The 26,849-nt window shown below is 33.5% G+C and overlaps 4 protein-coding genes and 1 long non-coding RNA gene across 7 annotated transcripts; all 5 read left to right on the plus strand.

Annotated features, from left to right (window-relative positions):
• Window positions 1-189: 189 nt before the first annotated feature.
• LOC142226378 (uncharacterized) lies at window positions 190-1,239 on the plus strand. Its single transcript, XM_075296362.1, has 2 exons — window positions 190-564; window positions 626-1,239. The coding sequence occupies exons 1-2, from the start codon at window positions 348-350 to the stop codon at window positions 1,120-1,122; spliced, it is 714 nt and encodes a 237-aa protein (XP_075152477.1). The 5' UTR covers window positions 190-347; the 3' UTR covers window positions 1,123-1,239.
• A 1,989-nt stretch (window positions 1,240-3,228) lies between these two features.
• Window positions 3,229-6,887, plus strand: Brd7-9 (Bromodomain containing 7/9). 2 transcript variants are annotated; one of them, XM_075296361.1, is made up of 5 exons: window positions 3,229-3,247; window positions 3,358-3,464; window positions 3,538-4,361; window positions 4,428-6,150; window positions 6,218-6,887. In XM_075296361.1, exons 2-5 carry the CDS (start codon window positions 3,407-3,409, stop codon window positions 6,547-6,549), a joined length of 2,937 nt encoding a protein of 978 aa, XP_075152476.1. In that variant the 5' UTR covers window positions 3,229-3,247; window positions 3,358-3,406; the 3' UTR covers window positions 6,550-6,887. The 2 variants fall into 2 exon arrangements, with proteins under 2 accessions (XP_075152476.1, XP_075152475.1); XM_075296360.1 differs by lacking the exon at window positions 3,229-3,247 and having other exon boundaries at window positions 3,254-3,464.
• A 986-nt stretch (window positions 6,888-7,873) lies between these two features.
• Rab3-GAP (Rab3 GTPase activating protein) lies at window positions 7,874-20,321 on the plus strand. Of its 2 annotated transcripts, none has more exons than XM_075296359.1 (9): window positions 7,874-8,084; window positions 8,151-8,448; window positions 9,258-10,198; window positions 10,259-11,135; window positions 11,201-11,417; window positions 15,503-15,627; window positions 15,686-16,790; window positions 16,857-17,100; window positions 20,045-20,183. In XM_075296359.1, the coding sequence occupies exons 1-8, from the start codon at window positions 8,009-8,011 to the stop codon at window positions 17,088-17,090; spliced, it is 3,873 nt and encodes a 1,290-aa protein (XP_075152474.1). In that variant the 5' UTR covers window positions 7,874-8,008; the 3' UTR covers window positions 17,091-17,100; window positions 20,045-20,183. The 2 variants fall into 2 exon arrangements, with proteins under 2 accessions (XP_075152474.1, XP_075152473.1); XM_075296358.1 differs by having other exon boundaries at window positions 7,875-8,084; window positions 16,857-17,054; window positions 20,045-20,321.
• Window positions 20,322-23,202: 2,881 nt separating this feature from the next.
• LOC142226379 (protein D3) lies at window positions 23,203-24,213 on the plus strand. The gene has a single exon (XM_075296363.1). It carries the CDS (start codon window positions 23,246-23,248, stop codon window positions 24,005-24,007), a length of 762 nt encoding a protein of 253 aa, XP_075152478.1. The 5' UTR covers window positions 23,203-23,245; the 3' UTR covers window positions 24,008-24,213.
• Window positions 24,214-26,192: 1,979 nt separating this feature from the next.
• Window positions 26,193-26,670, plus strand: LOC142224134 (uncharacterized). The gene is made up of 2 exons (XR_012719048.1): window positions 26,193-26,399; window positions 26,457-26,670. It is a non-coding gene; the product is annotated as an uncharacterized LOC142224134 (long non-coding RNA).
• The last annotated feature ends 179 nt before the right edge of the window (window positions 26,671-26,849 follow it).

Here is a 26,849-nt window from a genome sequence, read left to right on the forward strand (position 1 = left end):
CCTTATATACTCAATATACTCTAATACCTGCAATTTTGCCAACATGCCAATAAAGCGGCATAAAGCCTGGTATGCTCCTCAAGCGGAAATTTCGTTTGCGTGCCAATCTACACAGCTTCCCTGATTTTTCGAGAAAAAAAAAACATTTCCTATATGTAGTAAAATTTGCGTATATGACCTGATATTTCTTTTGTATTTTTTTTTAATTGTATCAAACATTTTCTTCGTTGCTTTTTATTTCATTTTTGTTTTCGGCAGACATACATACTCTTTAAAAAATCACAAAAATATTTCTAAATTCTCAGTAAATAAAAGTATTAAAAAAATCACACTCAAAAGTTCATAAAATGGACGGACTAAATCGCTTGGATTTTACAAAAATAGTCAACAAACATTTACAGGAGCAGCAGAGGACGAAATTTTTCAAACCCACTATTTTGAATGAACTAAACAGTGGAAGAACAAATGTATACGCAAATAATGTGAAGATGACCCATGATCATCATTTTAATTTTGAAGATCGACTAAAAGCTATTGCCGCGCATGTCTATTCCCAGTTATATGGTCAGAATTTCTCTGTGATCTAAAATCATGTCCACTAATATTTGTTAATCAAATTTTTCAGAAACTAAATCTTCACAACCCCCTAAAAATGCTACTGTTGAAGATGCGATGGAACCAATAAGAATTCCAGATGTTGAGAGCCCTGAGGCACCTGATAAAAATAAAACTTCAAGTATACCACGCATTAAAATCCTTTGCGACCAGAAAGAAAAGAAACGCTTACACTGCACCATACCGCCGCCAGAAGATGCAAATAATTTTGTTAATCAAAAACGTTTGATTGCTATGAATCGAAAACATGCCATTCTCGCATCAATGTTAGAGGATCAGAAAAAGTTACAGAACGACCGCCTGTCTATAACCCAGGAAATATGCAATGTTCGCAATCGACTCGAAATGATAAGAGGTCGAGTGAACAGTTCTCTCACAAAATTAGAAGAAAATAAAACTAAAAGTAAATCAACGAGAGTTATTAAGGGCGAGAAAAAGTACCAGAGGTCCACTAATACTAGTGGGGTCCAAAAGAAAAAATCAAATATCGAATTAAAATTTCGCTAAATGATGAAGGTTTATATTAATAAAATGAATTCCTCTTTATTCATTATAAATATAAAACTCGAAAAGAAGGTTTTTAATAAAGAACCTCTAACGGAAATTTCGTTTGCGTGCCAATAACAGAGTTTGCCAATGAATTTCTTATGGGAGCAAAATGTAAACAATATATATTAACGCCTCACGGAATTTTCGTTAGCAAATATATAGCTATACATTTCTTATAGCGGAAATTTCTGCTAAAGGCCGGTATGCACCTCCAGCGAAAACTCCTGTTGTATGCCAACAACACAGCTTTCCAATGTATTTCTTATGGGAGCAAAATGTAAACAATCGATAATAACGCCTATCCGCCGTCCAGAACATATCCCATATATTGGCCACAATTTAAGTTAAGTCCGAAGGCATAATCGATACTGCTGCATGTTTATGGGATCGATAACACATTTATTTAGTCATCGCCGACAATTCGTATCGATTGGTCACACTGTACGATTCTTTACAAACACAGACATTCCGGCCGGATAAACTTCTAGCCTGGACCGCGTATTATACTGCACTAAAATCTCCATTTTGATATTGGAAATATCGAATATGTATGGTAAGTCGATTTGAAAAATCCCTAGAAATTTAGCGTTGACTTTCAGTTAGAACTGGGATTGCATTTCATACAAATTGTAGTTAGAAAATATTCGCAACAATAGGGCTGTTTTCTTTTAGGACTGGATACCTTAAGCCGTGAAGGACTAAAAGAAAACAGAGTACTCGTTTATCCAGGACATCTCCAAAAATATGCAACACTGTCATCAGCTGTTTAAAAACAATCACAGAAAAGAAGTGAAATCTTGCATTTTTAATGTATGAAATGCTCCAATTAGTAATAAATATTTACTGCTGAGATTATTTATGACACTATACCCAAAGACATTGAACTCTAGGAAGATAGGAGATTGGCTACTGAGGAGATCAAACCATTTACCGTGTTAGTTTCATACTCGAACCAAACGCGTATACGACAAGTATTGACATAGCATTAAAATGCAAATAAAAAGAAATTAAGTGCACGAAATAAATTTCCATAAAGGGGAAAATGTAATTTTTTTGTTGTTGCCAAAAATGTAACATTGTTTCATTAACGGCCATTTTCATGTATCTCCGTTAGACTTTAACTCCCAGTTAACAGAAAGTAAAATCGAAATATCTTGTCTCCGGTTAACTTTAATTGAAAAAATTTTAGCAGTTAAGTTCCTAACTGGCATATGGAATATATAGGCAAAATAACAGATATGTACATAGTACGGTTTAAAAGTTCGTTAGCTAACGTAGCACTAACGGAGCTTCATGAAAATGGGGGTAAGAAAATTAAGTTTTTCACTTAAAAAAAAGGAAACGAAAAACAAATAAAAAATTACGAACATGTATGGAACTAACGTGGTAAATGCAACATTTGTTTTGACGCAAGCCAATTTCCTATCTTCCTAGAATTTATTGTCTTTGACTATACCACTTTGAATTACATGCTTTTCCATAAATTAGTCACAATAAAGTGCTATTGTGAATCGATGAAGCGTCACTTTATCAAAACACAATCTGGCAAGATCGGCGCGACTTGCACTGATGAGATGTTCTGGATAGAACACCAGTGCAACGATGTTCTGGATAGCCCATACAAATGTTGTATCCAGTGCAAAAAGAAAACAGCCCTAATGTTAATTTTTAATTTATCTCATATTGAAAACTGTTTGAGAAATTATTGAGTAGCGATGCATTGCAATTTGAGGATTACAATTGAGTAATTATTGCTGATGGTTTGAATTTTACTGTTGAGGGTAATGTCTGTTTTTTGTTGAGAACGCGATTTTCTCAACTTGAATATTACCCTAAACCTTTGAAAAAAAGTTTGAAAAATTATTGCATTTTAGTATTTTTCAAACGTTTGTGTTTATTGCGTAGAGAGACTTCAATAATTATGTGAACGTAGTGTAAACGAGATTTGGAATTGATAGCGTACTGGGATGCCGCGTACTGCGGCATACATTACGCATCCATTTAGGTATCGACAATGCAGTTATCGAATGAGCTACCAATCGTGGGCAAAAACTACTCAATGTCTGAAGAATAACAAAACCCAGTAAGCGTCAGAGGCAATTGCCATTTTTTCAACATTTGTAATTCTGCTCGTTTTTCTTATTTTTACGACACCCAAAAATATTTTTAATACAAATTCGATATAATTCATAGTTTTTCGGTCAACAAATAAAGAAACTTGCAATCCCACACAAAGAAAGTCATGGGTTCATCAAAGAAACACAAGAAGCACAAACTCGATAGAAGAGAAAAATATGAAGGTCAGTAATTTTTTTAGCCGCCAATTGCAGGTAAAGAATATTGAATATATTTGTAATTTCTAACCTTTTGTAGAATATAGTCACCATACGGACCCTTCTAGTCTACAAAAAGGCCTAAAACTAATATTGAAAGTTGGACCCAACAATACTCCAGAGTATGGCGGATCTGATGTTATAACATCGTCTGCCGCAGGTCCCCCATCTGCGATGGAAGCCATGTGCAGCAGTCCTCTTATGATGGAGGACATGGAAGAGCATCGTGAAAAACATAAGAAATCCAAGAAAAAGAAGAAGAAGAAAGACCGCGAGAAGAAGCACAAACATCACAAAGAAAAGAAACGAGACAAAGGGGAGCGCCACGTTGTAGATGAGAGTCCTCGCCGAGATACCACATCAATGGATCGTACTGAAGACCTTACATTAATCGCCAATCAGGATTCGCAATCATTGCCAGGTACATCCTTCAGCTGCCTACAACAGCGAAGCCCCAAATTGGGAGCGGCTGGGCCGCCATCGAATATAATGCCATCTATGGCTGATGGTGACAGTAGTCAAGATGGTTTTAGCTTTATGGATGATGATAATTCTCAACCATTACCGGAAAATGTTTTACTCTATGCTGGCATTACAACGGAGAACTCATTATCAAGCAGGCCGGTTACGAAACCCATAGTTCCAATGAAACCTGAAGAAGTTACTTTAGATTCACCAGCCTCTTCTTCCATACAAAGTTCTTCCATTGGTAATTCATTGGGAGGTGGTACAATTCCAAGTGTTGGTGGAGGGGAAGTTGCTCCTTCAGCTGCAAGTCTACAGAACACACAACCAATAGGTGGAAGCACCCCAGGAGGTAGTAGTACAGTAGGAGGCATTAGCCCGACAAAACCCTTGACGGAGGTAAGTAATATAATAAAATCATCCTCCACATTCCTTTACCAATAACTCGTGTTCTCCATTTTGCAGTTAATTATACCTTCGTTTTCACCATCAGCTTCGGACACAACGCCAGGTGGTTCAAATTCCATGACTTCTCTTACTCCCAAAGTACTAGAAGCTCCTCGTACTCCAAGTTCGTGTAGTGAATCTGGTAGAGAGCCTAGAAGCTGCGTACTCAAAATGAAACACCAAAAGACGTCGCTAAATAAACTTTTAGAGCATTTGCTGCGTGGTCTAGAAAAGCGAGATCCCCATCAGTTTTTCGCATGGCCTGTCACAGATGACATTGCCCCTGGTTATTCTAAAATTATTTCACGACCTATGGACTTTTCTACAATGCGACAAAAAATCGACGACAACGATTATACAACGCTGAATGAATTCACCGAGGATTTTCGTTTAATGTGTGAAAATGCCATACGCTACAATCACGTGGATACTGTTTACCATAAAGCAGCAAAACGCCTGCTGCAAGTTGGTATGAAACATTTGTCGCCAGATAATTTAATGAGAAGTCTAAAACCTACATCGGGTTATTTGAGAGATCTTACGGCCAAGGAATTGGGATTTGAATTAGTTCAACAGAGTGGAGACTTTATGGGATTCGATCACCATGGTATGGCCGACTCTGCTGACGAGGGTGCGTCCACGGGAGCCGAAGAACCCATGACACAAGCACAAATCGAAGAAGAGGAAAAACGTAAAGCCATTCGGCTAGAGAATCAACCAAAATCTCGTTTTGAACCATATGTTGATGATTTAACATCAGAAGAGATTCTGGCTCAGGTTCAGGGTGCAGCTCAAGCAGCCAAGAAACGTTTGTCAGCCAAAGAAAAAGCCCATCGAATGGGATTTCTTCGTCAAAACAAAGATGGATCTACCTCTCTCAACTTTCTCATTAAGGATGAAAATGAAGGACCTGAAAAGGTTGTTTCCTTGGGCGAATTGGTTGGCAAGCTCAAGCAAGGTTCTGGCCAAGTCCAGGGCTATCGAGAAGACAAACGTAATGAAGCCAAGTTGGTAAAGCCTTTGAATTATGGCCCTTTCTCTTCCTTTGCCCCAACATTCGACTCTCGTTTCTCTACTCTAAACAAGGATGAAACCCAATTAGTGATGGAAACCTATGGTGATGCTATGAGTACCGAATATGCTGAAAGCATTTTACAATTTACCAAAGACTCTTCCTACGCCACCATGCTCGCCAATGGCCTTCTCGATATGTTAACGAATGGTGAACATTCCAAATGCATGCAAGACCTTTACGATCTTCAAGTACAAAATTATGAACAACAAGAGGCGCTGAAGTGTTTCACTAATGCTGGGCCTTTGCTATTAGATAGTAGCTCTTCGCCAGCACCATCTGAATCTCGCGCCCAAATCGAACAGGAGTATGAAAAATATAAAAATACCCGCATCGATTTTAGTCGTCTAAGGACGCTTAACGATCTAGGCATAGATACCACATTCTTGAATGACATTGAGAAGGAAATGAAAAATTTCGAATTAACACGAAGACTCCAGGAACACTTGAGTAATAATTTGAATCTGATTGACAAGCTAAAGAATACCCAACATGATCGCCTTTCTCAACCACTGCCCCATCACCTGGGTTTGGTTCAACCAGCTTCACATGAAGAAACGCAGTTAGCCCATCAGGTTACCCAGAATCTAACGGATGTTGTGAAAAAATTACCTCCATCGGCGGTGGCTGATCCCTATGCTTTGAGAAAAGCCATGGGTTTATCTTATGGTGAGTCTTTTTCCCCAAATATTTCTCACTTGTAAATGTTTAATTGGACTTTTTTTATAATTTTTAGTTGGTTTACCACCTCCATCTGAGCCACCACATCGTGTTCAAATTCCCGCCATTTTGCAACAACCTGTATCAATGCCCCCTTTGGCTTTTACACAATCTCATCCGTCCACTTCTAATACAGCGACTACGTCTTCGACAAGTCGACAAGATACCACCCATAATAATCTATCCTCATCCATAGCCATGGATATAGATGAAGATGTGTCGGCAAATGTGGGTGGCGATTTGGAAAATGAATTGCGCGAGTTCCTAGAAAGTGGTCCAGGTCTACATGCTACTTCCAGCTCAAATGCGGATGACAACAATTTAATGGCTCAATTACTTATGAACTAAAGCATAAATGGAGCAGTATACGAACAAAAGAGCTACTCCCAATTCCCTAGATTTTATCACATTAATAATTGATTTCTAATTTATATTTGTATGTGTGTTTTTATCTATTGTATGTCCCTTTAGATTACTTTCTTTTTATTTTCCTTGGTTTTCAGTCTTGCTACTGCCAGTTTTTCTGTTTTTTTTATATATATCTCTTTGAGCATTTCAAAAGATTGCCTCACAATTCGAAAAAAATATCTATTCTCGTATCAATCATGAAAATACCTTTTTGTATTTATATGTATTAACATGTAATGGAAATTATTCATTCTGTAAATATACACAAACAAATTTCATTCTACTTGTTTTTTTATTTTTTTAAGCAATTAGCAGCCTATTTTTCATATCCGAAACGAATGTTCCTCTTCGATTTCGAAAGCGATCGTTTCTGATAAGAGAAATTAGCTAGCTCTTAATTATCAGATGTTCGCATTACAGGTGGTGTTAAAATCTGAATTAAATATGTAAAATCTGAACAAAATTATAACCCTTTTTGTAAAAGTTGCTTTTTTTTAGCACGATAATGCGAACTTAACAACTTGAAAAACTTGTTCACTCCATCCACGGGTTAAACCTGGATTCGTTGGCACCATAACAAATCGCCTTAGCACACTCAGCCAAAAACCCCGTTGAACTCGTAGCGTCGAAACGTCAATTGAAATGTTTGTGATATTGGTAGAAAATGAAACGAATTTTATATGGACTGTCCCTGTTACAGATGCCAAAAGACCAGAAAGGTGTAATTTAGTCCTATGATAGAGACGTTTAACATAAGAAATACATAACAAAACTGTAACTGGAACATGACGATTCACTGCAATCATCGGCCAGAAGAAGAAGATAACAAAAATATTGTTATGCACGAGGAATTGCATACTGGGATAAATTACAGTCTATTCTAATTTCTTGGGATATTGGTGTCATCGTCTACCAAATTTTTTAGCTCACTACTAAACGTTGTTCTCGCCTAGACAGAGGACAATGTTTTTAGCTTTAAATAACTCCACAAATAACAATTCCTTATATGTTTTTTCAACTCCAATTGAAGACTGGTATGCCCTTCTAAAAAAATGTTATACCCATGAGGAATGCATAAGAACTTTAGCAACCTAACTTTTGTGTACTTGTTATCGATTGTTTACATTTTGCTTCCATTAGAAATACATGGCAAAACTGTGTTATTGACACGCATACAAAATTTCCGCCAGGGATGCACAACGGCTTTGCCAACAAGCTTATTGCATTTGCTGTGTCTCAAAAAAAAAACTTCTGGCATCTCTGCACCCCAGCTGATTATTTGGAAAATTGATGAACAAAACAAACAAAAATATCTATGATAAATTAATATTCGTCTTAATGGTTTTAAATTGGCTTCGAGATTAAGCAAAATATACACAAGGTTTATTTATCCCCGAAAATGGCTTGTGAAGTTAAAACATTTGGATTTTTACAAGATTTCCACAAGGTTCAAGAGTATTTTGGACTCAAACATGGTATTTAACTTTTACATATTCCGCACCCATTAAAATATTGGCTCACACAATGTTTTGTTTATCCAGATGAAAATTGGTTAAATGGTATTAATTATTCCATATCACCCACGGGCGAGCTAATCGCTATGGCTCTAGGAGAAAAATTGGCTTTATTAAGTTCTAGCTGGAATTCAACACCAGCATACAGTCTTAGTTGGTGTGGCGAATTAGAGGATCCAAATCAAATTGTCACGTCTGTCTTGTGTTTGCCAATGTATGGCCGTTCAGTGAGTACAGGAGCAGAATGGACATGTGTGGCTATGGGTCTAAGCTCTGGAATGGTGGTATTTTACACCGATTCGGGTATAAAATTATATTCCCAAATGTGAGTATTTAGGTCTAGGTGGTGTATTCTCATAATTAAAGGGAAAGAAACAAATGATGTGCATCGTCATCAAATCACTGACCTTAGCTAAAATTTTTCTTTTAACCCCCATTATAAAAAAAGTTAACGTAAACGTTAAATCTATTTTTACCATACAACTGTCAATAATAAATAAATTAATTTTATTACATTTTTTTATTAAAATTTTCAAACTAAAAAAATATATTTTTTAAATATTATATGTATATTAGTTCTTATATTCACTTAATTATAGATTTGATTTAGTGGTTTCATTTTTATTTCGTTAAATTATGGAAAGTTAAACTAATTTTTTTTTGTTTATTTTATTTTTATTTTTTTTTATTTATTTCTGCATGAATGTAACATAGTCGATCAGAACCTAAGACAGTTACAATACAATAGCATTACTACTAGAAACACGTAAATATTAAAAATATATAAATAGCAATTAAAAAATATAGATAATTTTTTTTGTAATAATAAATAAATAAATAAATAAATAACAAAGAATGAGAATAAGAACAATATAAAACTAACTGCAATAAAAAATTACTACTTATAAAATTCCCTTTATAAAAATGATTTATTTCCATATATACCACACTAATCAGGATGTTGCGAGCTAGAGCGTGTGGCTGCAAAATCCAGAATTAAAAGATAAAGACTTTAATTGCCTTTGCTAAATATATTCAGGGTCTTTTTTTACCAAATGCTAATTATCTGGTTTAACCCATCTGCCATCTCCAAACTTCATGTTTCCATTTTTAATATTTCTTACTTCACCATAGATATCACGAAGCTCCTGTACAATCAATTAAAGCCCATACACCACCAAAACATTCCGAAGCGGATGCCTTTATCTATATGGTTTACGATAGTTGCGTTTGTATACTCAAAGGTTCAGATCTTGTACCACATCTCAATAATTTACGACAAAATCTAAATAGAACTGTTGGACGCAGCAATTCGGTGAATTCCAATGCTTTTTCTGCCATTGCTGATATACTGGTATACCAAAAATTTCTATTTCCCAATGAGAAGGAAACTATTATTAATGATTCGGTAATTGATGCCACACAAATACCCAGGGTGTTTGATCATATTGTGGATCAATGTGTCTCATATGGTCTTCATACCCGGGTCTCTTCAACCACAATGAAAAGTTCCACAATTGTGGCCGTTGGTGCGGACCCCTGTTTGGGGTATTATCTGGCTGAAGAAGGTTACAAGACATCATCAATAGGTGAAGTGGCAAAGGATGTTATTGGTATGGCTTATCGCAATATTATGGGAAATCTTTTCGGAAGAGCTCCACCAACACCCTCACCTGAAGAACAACCTTCTGTGGCCCCTGGAAAGGAATTGAAAATGCGTACAAAATGTAAATTTTACGATGCAAAACGTGATGGAAATACTATAGCTATAGCTCCCAATGGCCGCCTGGCAGCTATAATTGATAATTTGGATAGGGTTCTGTTGGTGGATACTCAAAGGTGTGAAATACTGCGGGTATGGAAAGGTTATCGAGAGGCCCAGTGTGCATTTGTACCAGTTAAGGAGAAAATCCTGAAAGGAGTACAACATTCAAGACGAAAAACTTTATTCTTGGTTATCTATGCTCCACGTTTGGGTTGTTTGGAAATATGGCCTTTACAACATGGACCCAAAGTGGCAGCTTTTACTGTAAGCAAATATGGACAATTGGCCTATAGTACACATGGTCTTATGGGTAAGCTCTATGTTTAATGTTCTTTATTCTTCATAGTGTGTATTATTTCTTCTTCATTAGGCCTAACACCAGATGGTAAAAACCGTTCACATATCAATACTTGTCTTTTCCTTGATCCCAGCGATACTAGTGTCAAGGAAATTCAAATACCATTCCATTATGCTTTAAGTACAGCCAATTCGGCCACATCCAAAGATATACATCTTTTAAGGCGCTTGAAAAATCTTTTGCGCTCCAACGATAGTAAAAATCTTGATATTGAAGAGATCTCCTCAATGGCTGCGGATTTTCAAACTATTGAAGTGCGTCAACAATGTATGGAAATGTTAATGAAGAGTAAACAATTACGAGCCCATATTTTCCAAAGTATTGTCAATGCCTTCGATTTGACCTTAGAAGAGCAAATTGAAAATCCTGAAAAATACCACATCAAATCAACTGAGGATTATCAACAATTTCAAACCTCTATTCGAAATTATAAACATCTGTGCAAATTTTATATGGAAATGAAAGTTCCAAATCAGCGCGAATATGTGGAAACTTTAGAGCTGGACGAAAGTGATTTAGTCATAATTCAACAATTGGTTTTACTGCTTAGTGAATCGTATCTCTTGAAACAACAAATGCCCGAGTTTGGTATGGATACTAATTCAAATTCACGTGGTGTTACTTTTGGTGCTGAATTTGATGATGTTGGAGAGTTTGTGGAATTTCTAAATATTTTCCAAGTGGATCAAGCAAATAAAATACCCTTAGTTAAAGAAAAATCCAAAAACTATGGTGAAGTTAGCTCGAAACTGTTCCATCGCTTTTTTACCCAGGGTCTATGCTTCGATCAATTTAAAGTGGTCGCTGAAAAATCTCTAATACCATATCAGGATCTATTGGTTTTGGCTTTGTATTATTGGTTGGAAAAACCATTTCTATATAAAAATTGGTATGTATGCTTATATTTATATTTTCTTGAAATCTCTCAAAGCCTGTAATGTTTTATTATCATAGTGATGAAGTAATTGCTGATATGTCCCGCTTAGCAGAAATGATTAAAGCTATTTGCGAACTAGCAGGAGATGTTGTAAATGATTATGCTTACAATGCAATTTCTCCCTGGTGGCAATATGTCAGAGAATTACTTTTGAATAGTCCCAAATCCTTGGGATTACTTGTAGCCATTGTTTGTAAAACTGTAGCCATATCATTGAGACGGGAATTCAAAGAGGTAAATAAATTATATCCATTTTTTATACATATAGTAGTTGTCTTGTAATTAACAAAATGAAAACAATATTAGAATGGAAATTTTCAATTTTTGAGAAAGTCGACTTTAAAATTTATTTATTTTATTTATACTGTTATCAATACGAATGAATACAATGGAGGCCTAGTATTTTTATTTATTTATTTAATCAACCAACGCCCTATAGGACAATAGGTTGATAGAATTTAGTACAATTCAGGAAAAATTGACTTAAAACTAACTATTAACCTATACTAGCACACAATCTTTTAATAAAAGTTAAGTATAATATATATAAAATTGGTACAGCAAGAAAATCGATTGTCAGTATGAAGGTCCTAGACAGATCATTCCATGTCTGAGAAATATAAAAGTAATTTGAAGGATTAATTGAAAAAAAATTTCAGGTTAATCAAAACAGTTTGTCCACCATCTTATTTACCGCTTTATAAACCATATTTTGTGCTATTTTGCTTTGTAAGATAAATGCTCTACCCATGTCCCTAATGAGCGTTACCGTTGAGTATTTCTAAAAATTGGCAAAAAAGGTGTCACTTGCAACAAAAAGTGTAAAAAAACGGATTTTTTATATAAATAAAAAATACGAATTAATTTCGTAAGATTTTTCTATGGCATTATTTATTTATTTATTTTTATTTTCATCATGTAATTTGAAGCCAAATAGCGACCAATTTATATAAATTACAACGGACTACTAACTATGAATAAAGTACAATTCAAGTTATTATTAAGTCGCTTTTATTTTATTTTTAATTTAAAATTTCTAATTTAATTCGATTTTCAGTATTCAAAAGTGTATAAGCCATATTTTGTGCAATCTTGCATTCGTAGAATAAACTATGACCCTAATCAGCATTGCGTCGAGAATTTAAAAAAAAAGTGGCATAAAAAATCTCATTTTTAATAAGAGGTGTCGCACTAATTTTATTTTCAAAAACAAAAAATAACAGAACATGGGAAAACCCGGTTGGTCTACTACAGAAAAACTTTCTTTGCTAAGTTTCAAGGGTCAAGATTGTCCGCCTGAAAACACCATGGTTTGAAAAAGTGTTCAAAATTATGGTATTGGATTCGATTTTATGTTAAATATATATTTTTATAGGCCTCTATTGGCTTTGTATTACAGAATTTTTGAATAAATAAATAAATAAATCACTGATGGATTTAAAGAGATCCGGAATAAAAATTTACGAAAACAAATTAAAAGGAATTAATTAAAAAAACACGCACAAAACTATTGTGTCAATGTTTAAAAAAGTGATAAATTTGCTAGTAAAGGGGCACAAAGGTAATGCTATCCCTATCTAATAATTTAATTTAAGTTTTCAACATGATCCAAGGACATTGAAAGTTTTGCCTTTAGTAAGGCGTTTCCTAGGATTCCGCTTGATAAATACTTGTTTAATTTTTTCCAGTGTACTTTTGAAACCTTTGACTTTTTGCTTCCTAAGTACACACAAAACATTTCTTTGCGAATGAATCACGAAATTAATTGATCCAATTAATTTTTTAATTGAAATGTCTTCAATCACGAAGATGATAGTATCGCAGTTGTAATTGGGCATAAAAAATAATTGATTTAAAAATTGCAATTAATTTTTTTAATTAACTCAGTTAAAAATTTAATTGATGTTAATTCCAAAAACCAATTATATTTTTAATTGATTCAATTAAAATTTTTATTGATGTTGATTGCAAAAATATATTAATTTTTTAATTGATTCAATGAAAAATTTAATTGATGTCGATTGGAAAACTCAATCAGTTTTTTGATAGATTCAAACAATTATTAAACAATTATTAAATCAATTATTAAACAATTAATTAAGGTTTGCAATCGACTAAGTGTTTTATTTAAATTGTAAATTGTAAGCGAAAATGTTCACTCATTTTCTTAACTAACTGTGTCAGTCCATTGTGATACCACATTGGTGAACTTCTCTCTTATCACTGAGTGCTGCCCGATTCCATGTTAAGCTCAATGACAAGGGACCTCCTTTTTATAGCCGAGTCCGAACGGCGTTCCACATTGCAGTGAAACCACTTAGAGAAGCTTTGAAACCCTCAGAAATGTCACCGGCATTACTGAGGTGGGATAATCCACCGTTGAAAAACTTTTTGGTGTTCGGTCGAAGCAGGAATCGAACCCACGACCTTGTGTATGCAAGGCGGGCATGCTAACCATTGCACCACGGTGGCTCCCTAATAAGTTTGAGCTTCAATTATCTTTTTAATTGGAAATATTTTGGTGATATTTATACCCTTCACCACTACTGTGGTACAGGGTATAATAAGTTTGTGCATTTGTATGTAACGCCAAGAAGGAAAAGTCTGAGACCCATCGTTTAGTATACCGATCGTCTTAGAATTAAATTCTGAGTCGATTTAGCGATGTCCGTCTGTCTGTCTGTCCGTCTGTCTGTCTGTTGATGTATTTTTGTGTGCAAAGTACAGCTCGCAGTTTTAGTCCGATTGTCCTAAAATTTGGTATAGGGTCCTGTTTCGACTCAAAGACGATCCCTATTGATTTTGGAAAAAATCGGTTCAGATTTAGATATAGCTGCCATATATATTTTTTACCGATCTGGTCATAATTGGCGTGTATATCAACCGATCTTCCTAAAATTCCGGACATCCGAATATTTTATGAGTCTCGAAAAACTTGCAAAATATCAGCCAAATCGGTTCAGATTTAGATATAGCTCCCGTATATAGCTTTCGCCCGATTTACACTCAAATGACCACAGAGGCCAATTTTTTGCTCCGATTTAGTTGAAATTTTGCACAGGGAGTATAATTAGCATTGTAGCCATGCGTGCCAAATTTGGTTGAAATCGGTTCAGATTTAGATATAGCTCCCATATATAGCTTTCGCCCGATTTACACTCATTTGCCCACAGAGGCCAATTTTTTGCTCCGATCTAGTTGAAATTTGGCACAGTGAGTATAATTAGCATTGTAGCTATATGTGCCAAATTTGGTTGAAATCGGTTCAGATTTAGATATAGCTCCCATATATAGCTTTCGCCCGATTTACACTCATATGACCACAGATGCCAATTTTTAACTCCGATTTAGTTGAAATTTTGCACAGGGAGTAGAATTAGTAGCTATACGTGCCAAATTTGGTTGAAATCGGTTCAGATTTAGATATATCTCCCCTATATAGCTTTCGCCCGATTTACACTCAAATGACCACAGAGGCCAATTTTTTGCTCCGATTTAGTTGAAATTTTGCACAGGGAGTAGAATCAGCATTGTAGCTATGCGTGCCAAATTTGGTTGAAATCGGTTCAGATTTGGATATATCTCGCATATATAGCTTTCGCCCGATTTACACTCATATGACCACAGAGGCCAATTTTTAACTCCGATTTAGTTGAAATTTTGCACAGGGAGTAGAATTAACATTGTAGCTATGCGTGCCAAATTTGGTTGACATCGGTTCAGATTTAGATTTAGCTCCCATATATATGTTTTTCCGATTTCGACAAAAATGGTCAAAATACCAACATTTTCCTTGTAAAATCGCCGCTGCTTAGTCGAAAAGTTGTAAAAATGACTCTAATTTTCCTAAACTTCTAATACATATATATCGAGCGATAAATCATAAATAAACTTTTGCGAAGTTTCATTAAAATTGCTTCAGATTTGAATGTTTCCCATATTTTTTTTTACTAAAATTGTGTTCCACCCTAGTGCATTAGCCAACTTAAATTTTGAGTCTATAGATATTGTAGAAGTCTATCAAATTCTGTCCAAATCGAGTGATATTTAAATGTATGTATTTGGGACAAACTTTTATATATAGCCCCCAACACATTTGACGGATGTGATATGCTATCGAAAATTTAGATCTACAAAGTGGTGCAGGGTATAATATAGTCGGCCCCGCCCGACTTTAGACTTTCCTTACTTGTTTTTTCTGTGTACATGCTTGAAGCCTATCTTTCATGCAGAGGCGAGCATCGAATAATTCGCCTTTGTATTTGGAATATAATATTTACAATTTTTTGATTATTGTTTTAACACCGAAATCCATTTAGGGTTCTTGTGACGAGGGTTCACAACATGATGAAGATAATTTTGAACGCATATCACACGATGAAGCTCAATGGGGCTTATTAATAGGAAAATTAGAAGACATTGCTATTCTGGGAGCAATATTGGAGTAAGTGTTTTTTGTTGTTGTTAAGCTTTGTAAATATTTCTAAATTTCCTTTGAACAGATATCCCATACTATGTTTAGAGCCCGTAATGCCAGAAATTCCCTATGATCAACCGGATTGCAGTTTAAAATCTATTGTCAGTGGTGGTAAGGGCATTGTCACCGATATGACAGCAAAATGGTTAATAAATACACGCATACATCCATCAAAGATTGTAGAAATTGATAAGGCAGAAATTGTCCAAGAAGGTGAAATGCAATCTTCTCAGTATAATACAAAATCGAGTGAATCAAATGCCGATGAGAGCCCTAGAAAAATACAACTATATGATGAAACTGCCGAACTAGATACTGTACTTATGAAATTAACTCTGCTAAGAAAACATTTCCCATTCAGTTTGGAATCTGGTTCATTGCTAAGCCTTATGACTTGGCATTATCTGATCTACTGGAGTAAAAACTTGACCAGTTTAGAACATTTCAGAGCGGCCCTTGAATGCCTAAACCAGTTTAGAGTAAGTGATCATGCTCTCAAACATGGAATTTCATGTATGCTCTGGCAAGCTGCTGTAAAATTTCCTCTACAGAGTACAGCTAAATTGATAAATAAAGTTGGTCGACTGCCCAAGGACAAATTGTGTCAACAAGACATTGAAATGTCCGCCTCATGTGTTCCTGATTTCTTAGAGTTATGTTTATCGTTTCTTCAACATATGGAAGATTCATTAAATCATGAATCATATGATTTGAAATTCGAAGTGTCTTTGGCCGAAGGTCAAACTCCTTTACAATTTTTGGCCCTGCAACAACACCATGCTATTAAGGAACAGTTAAAGTTGCATTATGAATTATGCTCGGTTTTACATTTTATAGCCTTTTTTCAATTGAGAGTTTCAAAACCCATGACCCTGGTATTTGATGCCATGAGCAATAAAGCTTTCTTTGCTGAAATCAACAAAGAGCTCAATTTTGTATTGCCTGCTCCTGATATGGTTCTACAACAACATCGCACCGAATTCTTATGTAAAGCCATAACAGCCAGCATGGATTTAATAAGAGAAGATTTGGAACAATTATTTGTAGCCGAACATATGCTGTATATGGAGAAATTCTTTAAATTGGCTGAAAGCTGGAGACTTGATCAAAAGGCTTTAAGAAGAAGACAGGTGCGGAGCTTAAAATTTTGATTTTTCTCTCACCAAAAAATGAACGTTGTTTATTTATTCTTACAGATTGTCGATCTATATGCCCATGGTTTTGATGCAAATGCAAACGTTTTACTAAACGATGTAGCCGATGATGAATTTATAGGACGTATGTTATTGGAAATAGCGGGTCGACGTTTGAGTTTATATTCGAAAACATCTCAAGGCACATTCTTGAAAATTGCATCGGTTGGTCAACAGCTCTTGAGTTATTTGGACAATCTCGTAAGTGTTGCTGGTGTCTATTACCCACAAACATGAAACACTTCTGGTACGCTTTCTCTTTCCATATTTACCCTTTTTTTGTTTTTTTACTTTTGGATGCATATATAAAAAAAAATTAAATTCTAATTTGGAGCTCTCATCAGCCATTCATAAACCCATAATCAGAACTCATGATTGCGATACAATATTTGCATATTAAATTAACCGTCATTGCTTTAAATATCTATAGACGTATTGCATTAATATAAGGAATTTTAAGCTTGACTATACACATATTTTATTTCTATAGAAAATATTGTCGAAGTTTAATTTCTATAAAAAATGTTGTCAAAATTTTATTCCTTTAAAAATTTCTATTTCTATAGCTTTTTTATTAACATTTTATTTCTATAGAAAATTTTGTCAAAACTTTATTTCTATAGAAAATTTTGTCAAAATTTTACTTCTATAGAAAATTTTGTCAAAATTTTACTTCTATAGAAAATTTTGTCAAAATTTTATTTCTATAGAAAATTTTGCAAAAATTTTATTTCTATAAAAAATTTTGTCAAATTTTTTTTTTCTATAAAAAATTTTGTCAAAATTTTATTTCTATAGAAAAATTTGTCAAAATTTTATTTCTATAGAAAATTTTGCAAAAATTTCATAGAAAATAGAATAGAAAAGTTTGTCAATTTTTTTTTCTATAGAAAATTTAAAAAGAATTTTTTTATGGAGAATTGATTCAAAATTTTATTTCTCTAGGAACTTAGTCAAAATTTTATTTCCATAGAAAATTTTGTCAAAATTTTATTTCTATAGAAAATTTTGTCAAAATTTTATTTCTATAAAAATTTTTGTCAAAATTTTATTTCTATATAAAATTTTGTTAAAATTTTATTTCTATAGAAAATTTTGTCAATTTTTTTTCTATAGAATATTTTTTCAAAAATTTTTTTTCTATGGAAAATTGTTTCAACATTTTATTTCTCTAGGAACTTAGTCAAAATTCCATTTCTATAGAAAATTTTATCAAAATTTTATTTCGAAATAAAATTTTGATAAAATTTTCTATAGATCTATAGAAAATTTTGTCAAAATTTTATTTCTATAGAAAATTTTGTCAAAATTTTTTTTCTATAAAAATTTTTGCCAAAATTTTATTTCTATAGAAAATTTTGGAAAAATTTCATAGAAAATAGAATAGAAAAGTTTGTCAATTTTTTTTCTATAGAAAATTTAAAAATTTTTATTTATGGAAAATTGATTCAAAATTTTATTTCTCTAGGAACTTAGTCAAAATTTCATTTCTATAGAAAATTTTGTCAAAATTTCATTTCTATAGAAAATTTTGTCAAAATTTTATTTCTATAGAAAATTTTGTCAAAATTTTATTTCTATAGAAAATTTTGTCAAAATTTTATTTCTATAGAAAATTTTGTCAAAATTTTATTTCTATAGAAAATTTTGTCAAAATTTTATTTCTATACAAAATTTTGTCAAAATTTTATTTCTATAGAAAATTTTGTCAAAATCTTATTTCTATAGAAAATTTTGTCAAAATTTTATTTCTATAGAAAATTTTGTCAATTTTTTTTTGTTTTATAGAAAATTTTTTCAAAATTTTATTTCTATAGAAAATTTTGTAAAAATTTTATTTCTATAGAAAATTTTGTCAAAATTTTATTTCTATAGAAAATTTTGTCAAAATTTTATTTCTATAGAAAATTTTGTCAAAATTTTATTTCTATAGAAAATTTTGTCAAAATTTTATTTCTATAGAAAATTTTGTCAGAATTTTATTTCTATAAAAAATTTTGTCAAAATTTTATTTCTATAGAAAATTTTTTCAAAATCTTATTTCTATAGAAAATTTTGTCAAAATTTTATTTCTATAGAAAATGTTGTCAATTTTTTTTATAGAAAATTTTGTCAAAATTTTATTTCTATAGAAAATTGTGTAAAAATTTTATTTCTATAGAAAATTTTGTCAAAATTTTATTTCTATAGAAAATTTTGTCAAAATTTTATTTCTATAGAAAATGTTGTCAAAATTTTATTTCTATAGATAATTTTGTCAAAATTTTATTTCATATTTGTTGTTTTGATCTCAGCTTTAAAACCATTGCTTTGACTAAACTACAAGAGTAGCTTAACCAACAGAGGAATAGAATGTTTGTCAAATTTATTTGGGCAAAGCCCTATAGACTGCAAGATGGATGGATGGACGCACGTTTCGGAATTACCACATTCCTCATCAGCATCCTCTACTTGCAGCAAAACTATCAACCAATTATCAGAATAAATTCAGGCAGTTCGCTAAACCCAAAGTGAACCACACTTGAACCCTCCGAAAACAGGTTTATGATAGCCAGCTTATGCCGAAATAAATTCATATAAACATCTCTCTTTTCCTTTGCCACCATCAAATCATCGATTTGAGTGCAGTTGGCTGGGTTTATTTTGAGCGTGCTTCCTCTTACTTCATTCGTGTTGTTGGTTTATTGTTGGTTTGTACTGTAATCATATTTGTTGTTTTGATCTCAACTTGCTCCAAATGGTTAATGCTCCTTATGGTTAATGTCTCCTCCATCAAGTCTTTTTGGCGATAGAAATTCCATCTATTCTAACATGTTGTCTTCGCTATTTAATGCGCTTAACTATGTCAATGTCGCCGAATAGCTAATACTGTTATTGAATATATTCTTGAAGTTGACATCGCTCCAACTTCAATGCAGCAGAATACTGTGGGGCCTTTTTATTTATATCACTGCAGAGAGTAGTCCTTGTCTTTTCCGTAAATTATGAATATTAAATTCTATTATACGCTGTAGCACATACCATACCACAAAATCTATGTCGAGTTTACTTCATACGCCTTTTAAAAATCTTTTAAGTTTACTTCATACGCTTTTTAAAAATCATATATAATTCCGCATATATAGCACACATACAATGTTTTATTTGAAATATTATATACATATAAAAACCATTGCCTTTTCCCCATACAGCAAGATACTCCGAATACCAACAATCTACAAATTACCGCTTCAGAACCTCAAGAAATTGATCTTACTGCCTTAAGTAAATTGGTAAATAATGCCGTTAGGCTTATACCAACAAAAGAACAAGCTCTTCTACGTATTGGCGCACAAATGTATGATGCATGTAAATTAGTAATGGACTAACAAACCATAATAAATTATTTAAGCAATATTTTATATTTATACTAAGAATTAAATGTGATGATGTGAATTTAATTTAAATAAAAATGACGTTAATTTGTTATGATGTTTTCTTTCGCCTTAAAGTATATCCGTATTTAAAAAAAATGATTACATTTTAACAAATTATGGGAAAAAATAATACCAATATAAGATTCCAACTACACTCTGATAATAATAGGAAAAACACTCACTATTAAATAATTTTGAAGGAAAATTATTTAAAAATTAAATTAAGAAAAAAATTTTTGTAAGCATACAAATGGACCATCCATCCAATAAAAAGCCGTATTTTAATATGGTTAAATTCAGGTATGCTACTCTTCCGAAAATTACTAACGGTCGATGCAGTTTTACTGTGTGTTTCTTATATAGGTGAGTACTATGTTAGATTTTTTCACCAAAGCACTAAATTAAAAGTCTAAAAATATATATGAAGATGATTACATTTTTATCAAGTCTTATCAAATTATTGATGCAAAAGATCCAAAGTATTAAAAAAGTAACCATGAAAATATGCTGATTTTCAGCTTGAGAACTGAAAATAGTAGTTACTTATGATCAAAATGTAATCAGTCGATAATAACACCCCAGTACGAATGCATTTTTTATGAGTAGCGGAAAAATTATACTACGTATTATTACAATATTTATACGAGTTTCGGAACTCTTAACTATGCACCTCTAACGAAATTTCCGCCATCCACAAGAATTGCATTTTCATATTTGCTAACGAAAATTCCGTGAGGCGTTGTTGTCGATTGTTTACATTTTGCTCCCATAAGGTGAGTACTAAGTTCGAGTTTATATCAGTAAGAAAAGACATAAAATTATACATATTTGTTGCAAATTTTATTATAACTTTATGGGGAATAGCCCAAAGCAAATTTTCACAAAGTTTGTATTCCTTAAAATGGATTATTAAAGAAAAGTAATCGTGAAAAAATTAACGATTTTAGTGGCTAAACTCGAACTTAATACCCACCTTAAACTCGAACTTAGTGTCCACCTTAACACAGTCTTTTCATTGGTTTCTCAGGCCTGGGGCTAATCAGGGCATTCGATACCGAATTCATAATCGTATCGAGAAAATTGCCGATACAATTAAAAGTTTGGATCACGGCATTCGATCGAAATTTGATGCAATTTCTCTAGCATTGCCAACAGCAAAAAACGAAGCAGAACAAAATGAAATGATAAAATTAAGTTAGCGGCACAAAATAGAATGTAGAAAAACACATATGTTTTTGAAGATTTCAAAGTAAAAAGTAAATTGTATTGCATTATATCTTATCTCTTTTTACATTCCTCCGAATTCCTTCCTAATTGGAGGATGAGATGAATATAAAATAATTCGGCGACAAATAATGAATAAAAGTGCACATTGTTATTGGTGTAAGTACATGGGTTTGAAATGGTGTGCACTGTTAGAAAGTCACCTGTTTGCAGGCTCAATGGACGATTTAGGCTGATGAAGGAGGCGTTCAAATGGAATATATCCCCATGTTCCGGTTTACGAAAATTTTCCTCAACCTCTATTTTCCGAACCTCAAAGATATATAAGATGAAATTTATACACACTGTTCTTATGGATAAGGAATTTATTTGGAAGAAGATGGAATTGTTCAGATGTTATTGCTTTTTGTGAATTCGGAAACCAGAACAGTGGGGATAATTTTTGGTGGCATGTCAACGTCAATTCTACAGCTTCACAATTGTCTGCCGTCTTTGGCCAGTGGAAGCCTTCAGCATTCACTATCCTTACAAGGTGGTCCAGAAGCGTTATGTTGTCACGGAATGGTACGGTAATTGGTTGATCACAATCTCTTCGATATCGATCTAGCATGTGCACTTTTTATATGGTTCTTTGCCAAACTAGGATGCTCGCTCCCGAACTCGACTATGACCAATATTTGTTTAACTTTTATTGGAGTTGCATTAGTCCTAAATATTCAAAATATGTTCATTATATATAAATTTACTATAAATTACCAACCATTTGGAACTAAAACTAATATATATATATATTATTCCTATATGGCGAAAACAATGTAAAAAAACAAGTAAGAAATGTTTTACGATTGCAATTTACCAATCGAAAAAATTGTCGATCAAAAAAACTCGATATCGACTCCCGTGATCCGAAAAATTTAGATTTCGATCAAAAGTTCTCCACAATTTTATTATGTATTTCTTATAGGAACAAAATGTACACAATCGATAAAAACGTTTCACGGAATTTTCGTTGCCAGAAATTGAATGACGGAAATTTCATTTGAGGTGCATACCGGCTTTTATGCCCGGAATGCACAAGCTTCGTCTACCCATAAGAAATGCGTTTTTGGGAGAAAATATAAACGTCGATAACATTGTCACATCGACAAAACGCATTTTTTATGGCTATTCGAAAGTTCGTTTGGACGATGTTATCGATGGCTTACAGGCTACTCCCATAAAAAAACACATACAAATAAATACGCTATCGGCACGTGTTATAAGCACGCTGTTTTCTGTTTTTAGCTCTTTGGAATTGTTTATATTTTTTCAGGGAATAGATATGCTCCAAATGGGGGTTTTCAGTCCTTGGACATAGTTGAAACCCTCTCGGGGCCTGATTTATATACCTCTTTTGCGAACATTCCTGTTGCATGCTAAAAATACGCATTTACCATATATTTTGTACAAGACCTAAATGTAAACAATTGATAACAACGTCTTGCTGAACTTTATGTAGCAATAGTTTCAGTGCTTTTCTTCTTTCGTTGCTGGGCTTAAACTGTCTTTCATTTCTTTTTTGTACTAGCGACACATCCTTCCTTAAGTTTCGAGCGTGGAATTTCAAATTCACAGTTTTGTCCGATACTGCAACATTCAGTGAACGATTTGGATAACTTGGAAATCGATGGAACAATGCACAATATGTAATCGTTATCGGTTTACCATTCGTTATTAGCCGGTCGATTGTTGAAATCACACAGCCGCGGAATAATGTTCGTCTTACGATTAGGTCGTGCTGCACGGGAATTGCCGATGAGAGTTCTTGCTGTACAAAAACAAGAACTAGTCCTGATAAAATCGAGAAACTTCTCTTCATTATCGCAAGCTGTCGAAAAATTTAATTTTAACTCGTCTGTGCTAGAGGTCTGCTCGGCGTCTTCTTCTCCATTGGTTAATAAACGTTTTTACGCAAAGAAAATGGCTTTGAAAAGTTTCCAAGACCTGGAAGTTGTACCAGATGTAATTAGCGTGGCTCCTACTGAACTATTGAAAGTCAGTTATAGTGGAGGAGTGGAGGTGAAAGAGGGGAATGTATTGACGCCAACACAGGTCAAAGATCAACCTACCCTTAGCTGGAATGCCGATTCGAATGCATTTTACACAGTTTGTATGACCGATCCAGATGCTCCTAGCCGCAAAGAGCCAACTTATCGCGAATGGCATCATTGGTTGGTGGGAAATGTTCCTGGAAGCGATATAAGTGCTGGCGAGGTCTTGTCAGCCTATGTGGGTTCTGGCCCTCCAGAAGGTACCGGTTTACATCGTTACGTTTTCTTGGTGTACAAACAAGATGGCAAGCTAACTTTCGACGAGACCCGTTTGCCCAACAATAGTGGTGATGGTCGTGGATGTTTTAAGATTTCTGCATTTGCCCAAAAATACAAACTCGGCAATCCCATAGCCGGCAATTTCTATCAAGCTGAATGGGATGACTATGTTCCCAAATTGTACGAGCAATTATCTGGCAAATAAATTGTGCGAGAGCAGGAAGGGCTACATAAATCGAAACTTTGGAAGTTAAGAATTGAGGTCTTTTCCTTGGAGTATTTGCACCATTTGCCTACATACATTCTATAAATTTATCATTTATAATAGAAATAAAAAAACTATTGCGTAACATGTAGACATGAAACCAAGTTTCGTTTAAAAATATTTAATAAAATTTATTAAAAATTTAATATTTGTGTTTTTTTTGTCATTTAAAAACAAATTAAAATTGATTTTCCATAAAAAAATTTCATTTGGTTACTTTGTGGCAAACTTATTTTTGTCTTTGTATTGGATATACAATAAAAAGATACCAAGCGCATTGTTTGTTGATGTACACTTCATATGATTAGAATGTGTTTTGAGCACATCATAGCGTTTGTACCTTCTGCACAGATATATATTTTTTGTAAAATTTACCTCAAGATGATCAGAAGAGTGAAAATTAAAAAAGGCTTGCCAGAAACTTGTATTTGGAAAATCTGCGTGTTTTTTGTCTGCGAGTTTTTAATTCTTATCTGTTACTAATTATTTAACACAATGTGGAATAGTATTTAAAATCAAATAAATTGTAGATATACCTTAAAATTTGTATAATTATGATATACCCTATATTTTCTATATAGTTTTTTTAAAGCCCTGTATGCAGCTTTTGCGAAAATCTTTGTTGCTTGCCAATAAGGCAGGTTTGCTATGTGTATCTGTTTGGACAATGTAAACAACCGATAATAGGGCTGTTTTCTTTTAGCACTGGATACCCTAAAGGCCGGTATGCACCTCTAGCGAAAAATTTCATTCCCATAAGAAATGCATTGCTATTTATGCTAACGAAATTTTCGGTAGCGTTCAATTTTGTAAGCTGGTACGCACCTCTAATGAAAATAACAGGGTTGTCAAAAGCATATTTTGGCAGCAAACATTTAATTTATTACAATCATTGTGTGCGTAAAAGTTTTAAAAGGTCTGTAAATAATAAACAATTTATTTGAGGAATATTTGGAACATATATTAACAATTTTTAAAAGCGATTAGCTGGTTTAAAATTTATGTACACAGCCCTGTTTTTTTGTTGTAGACTTAAATAAATTTTTGCTACCGAAAATTTCGCTAGAGGTGCATACCGGCCTTAAGCCGTGAAGGTCTAAAAGAAAACAGAGTACAGGACATCTCAAAAAATATGCAACACTGTCATCAGCTGTTTAAAAACAATCACAGAAAAGAAGTGAAATCTTGCATTTTTAATGTATGAAATGCTCAAATAGTAATAAATATTTACTGCTGCGATTATTTATGACACTGTACCACTTTGAATTTCATGTTTTTCGATAAATTAGTCACAATAAATTGCTAAAGAAGCGTCACTTTATCAAAGTACAATCTGGCAACATCGGCGCGACTTGCACTGATGAGTTGTTCTGGATAGAACACCAATGCAACGATGTTCTGGATAGTCCATACAAATGTTGCATCCAGTGCTAAAAGAAAACAGCCCTAATATCGTTCTAGCGAGAATTTCGCTAGCAATAGCAGTGGTTTGATGTCTGTTCATTTCTTATAAAGGGTGATTTGTTAAGAGCTTGATAACTTTTTTTAAAAAAAAAAACGCATAAAATTTGCAAAATCTCATCGGTTCTTTATTTGAAACGTTAGATTGGTCCATGACATTTACTTTTTGAAGATAATTTCATTTAAATGTTGACCGCGGCTGCGTCTTAGGTGGTCCATTCGGAAAATCCAATTTTGGGCAACTTTTTCGAGCATTTCGGCCGGAATAGCCCGAATTTCTTCGGAAATGTTGTCTTCCAAAGCTGGAATAGTTGCTGGCTTATTTCTGTAGACTTTAGACTTGACGTAGCCCCACAAAAAATAGTCTAAAGGCGTCAAATCGCATGATCTTGGTGGCCAACTTACCGGTCCATTTCTTGAGATGAATTGTTCTCCGAAGTTTTCCCTCAAAATGGCCATAGAATCGCGAGCTGTGTGGCATGTAGCGCCATCTTGTTGAAACCACATGTCAACCAAGTTCAGTTCTTCCATTTTTGGCAACAAAAAGTTTGTTAGCATCGAACGATAGCGATCGCCATTCACCGTAACGTTGCGTCCAACAGCATCTTTGAAAAAATACGGTCCAATCCCTGCCAGCATTTCAAAGTTCCATTTCAACCTCATCGTTACCACAGACTCGTAAATGTCACTTCAACCATCATGAAAAGGTACATCAAAAAGTACATGCAAGTAATTTGCCATCCCTACTGTTAAAAAAGCCATTTTTTTTTTTTTGTGAAACGCCAAGCGCAACCAGCTTGTTATATTTTAATTAAATAAAAACGAAAATAAAGTTCTGAAAACATAGATTATACGCTTAAAATTGTGAAAGGTATATTGGTGAACAAATATTTGATTTTCCAAATGGAATAAAGTGATTGTTTTTCAGATATTTTACAGACACGCTGCCTCCATGGAATAAAAACACTGGTTGATAGACGCAGCAACATGTAACTCGCTACTTGTAACTCAACATCATCATTAATGCCAAAAATTATGTTAAATGTAATGTGATAGTGGTATAAATGTTATATTTTTAAGAATTTGTAAATGTTTAATCAAATTAATAAATATCTAAACAAACGTGTTTTACTCGACCACAATGATTCTTTTACAACTATCTTAAAATGCACTTTTTCTGATTGTTTGGAGGGTCCCTTATTGGCGTCGTTCTAAATTGATCTATAAAGGCACCTAATAATTGCACTCATGCGAAACATTTTTGTAGTAACTTGGCGTGGTACAACTTCTCAATAGTGACGGCGCTTTTCCGACGAGTTTT

Source organism: Haematobia irritans, chromosome 2, assembly GCF_050003625.1.
Source record: "Haematobia irritans isolate KBUSLIRL chromosome 2, ASM5000362v1, whole genome shotgun sequence".
NCBI lineage: Eukaryota > Metazoa > Arthropoda > Insecta > Diptera > Muscidae > Haematobia > Haematobia irritans.

Coding starts and splice junctions, on each gene's coding strand:
- LOC142226379 (XM_075296363.1), top strand. CDS start 23,246: ATGTTCGTCTTACGATTAGGTCGTGCTGCACGGGAATTGCCGATGAGA.
- Rab3-GAP (XM_075296358.1), top strand. CDS start 8,009: ATGGCTTGTGAAGTTAAAACATTTGGATTTTTACAAGATTTCCACAAG. Junction 8,449..9,257: donor ATAAAATTATATTCCCAAAT/GTGAGTATTTAG, acceptor ACTTCACCATAG/ATATCACGAAGCTCCTGTAC. Junction 16,791..16,856: donor AGGCTTTAAGAAGAAGACAG/GTGCGGAGCTTA, acceptor TTATTCTTACAG/ATTGTCGATCTATATGCCCA.
- LOC142226378 (XM_075296362.1), top strand. CDS start 348: ATGGACGGACTAAATCGCTTGGATTTTACAAAAATAGTCAACAAACAT. Junction 565..625: donor TGTCTATTCCCAGTTATATG/GTCAGAATTTCT, acceptor CAAATTTTTCAG/AAACTAAATCTTCACAACCC.
- Brd7-9 (XM_075296361.1), top strand. CDS start 3,407: ATGGGTTCATCAAAGAAACACAAGAAGCACAAACTCGATAGAAGAGAA. Junction 4,362..4,427: donor CGACAAAACCCTTGACGGAG/GTAAGTAATATA, acceptor TCCATTTTGCAG/TTAATTATACCTTCGTTTTC. Junction 6,151..6,217: donor AGCCATGGGTTTATCTTATG/GTGAGTCTTTTT, acceptor TATAATTTTTAG/TTGGTTTACCACCTCCATCT.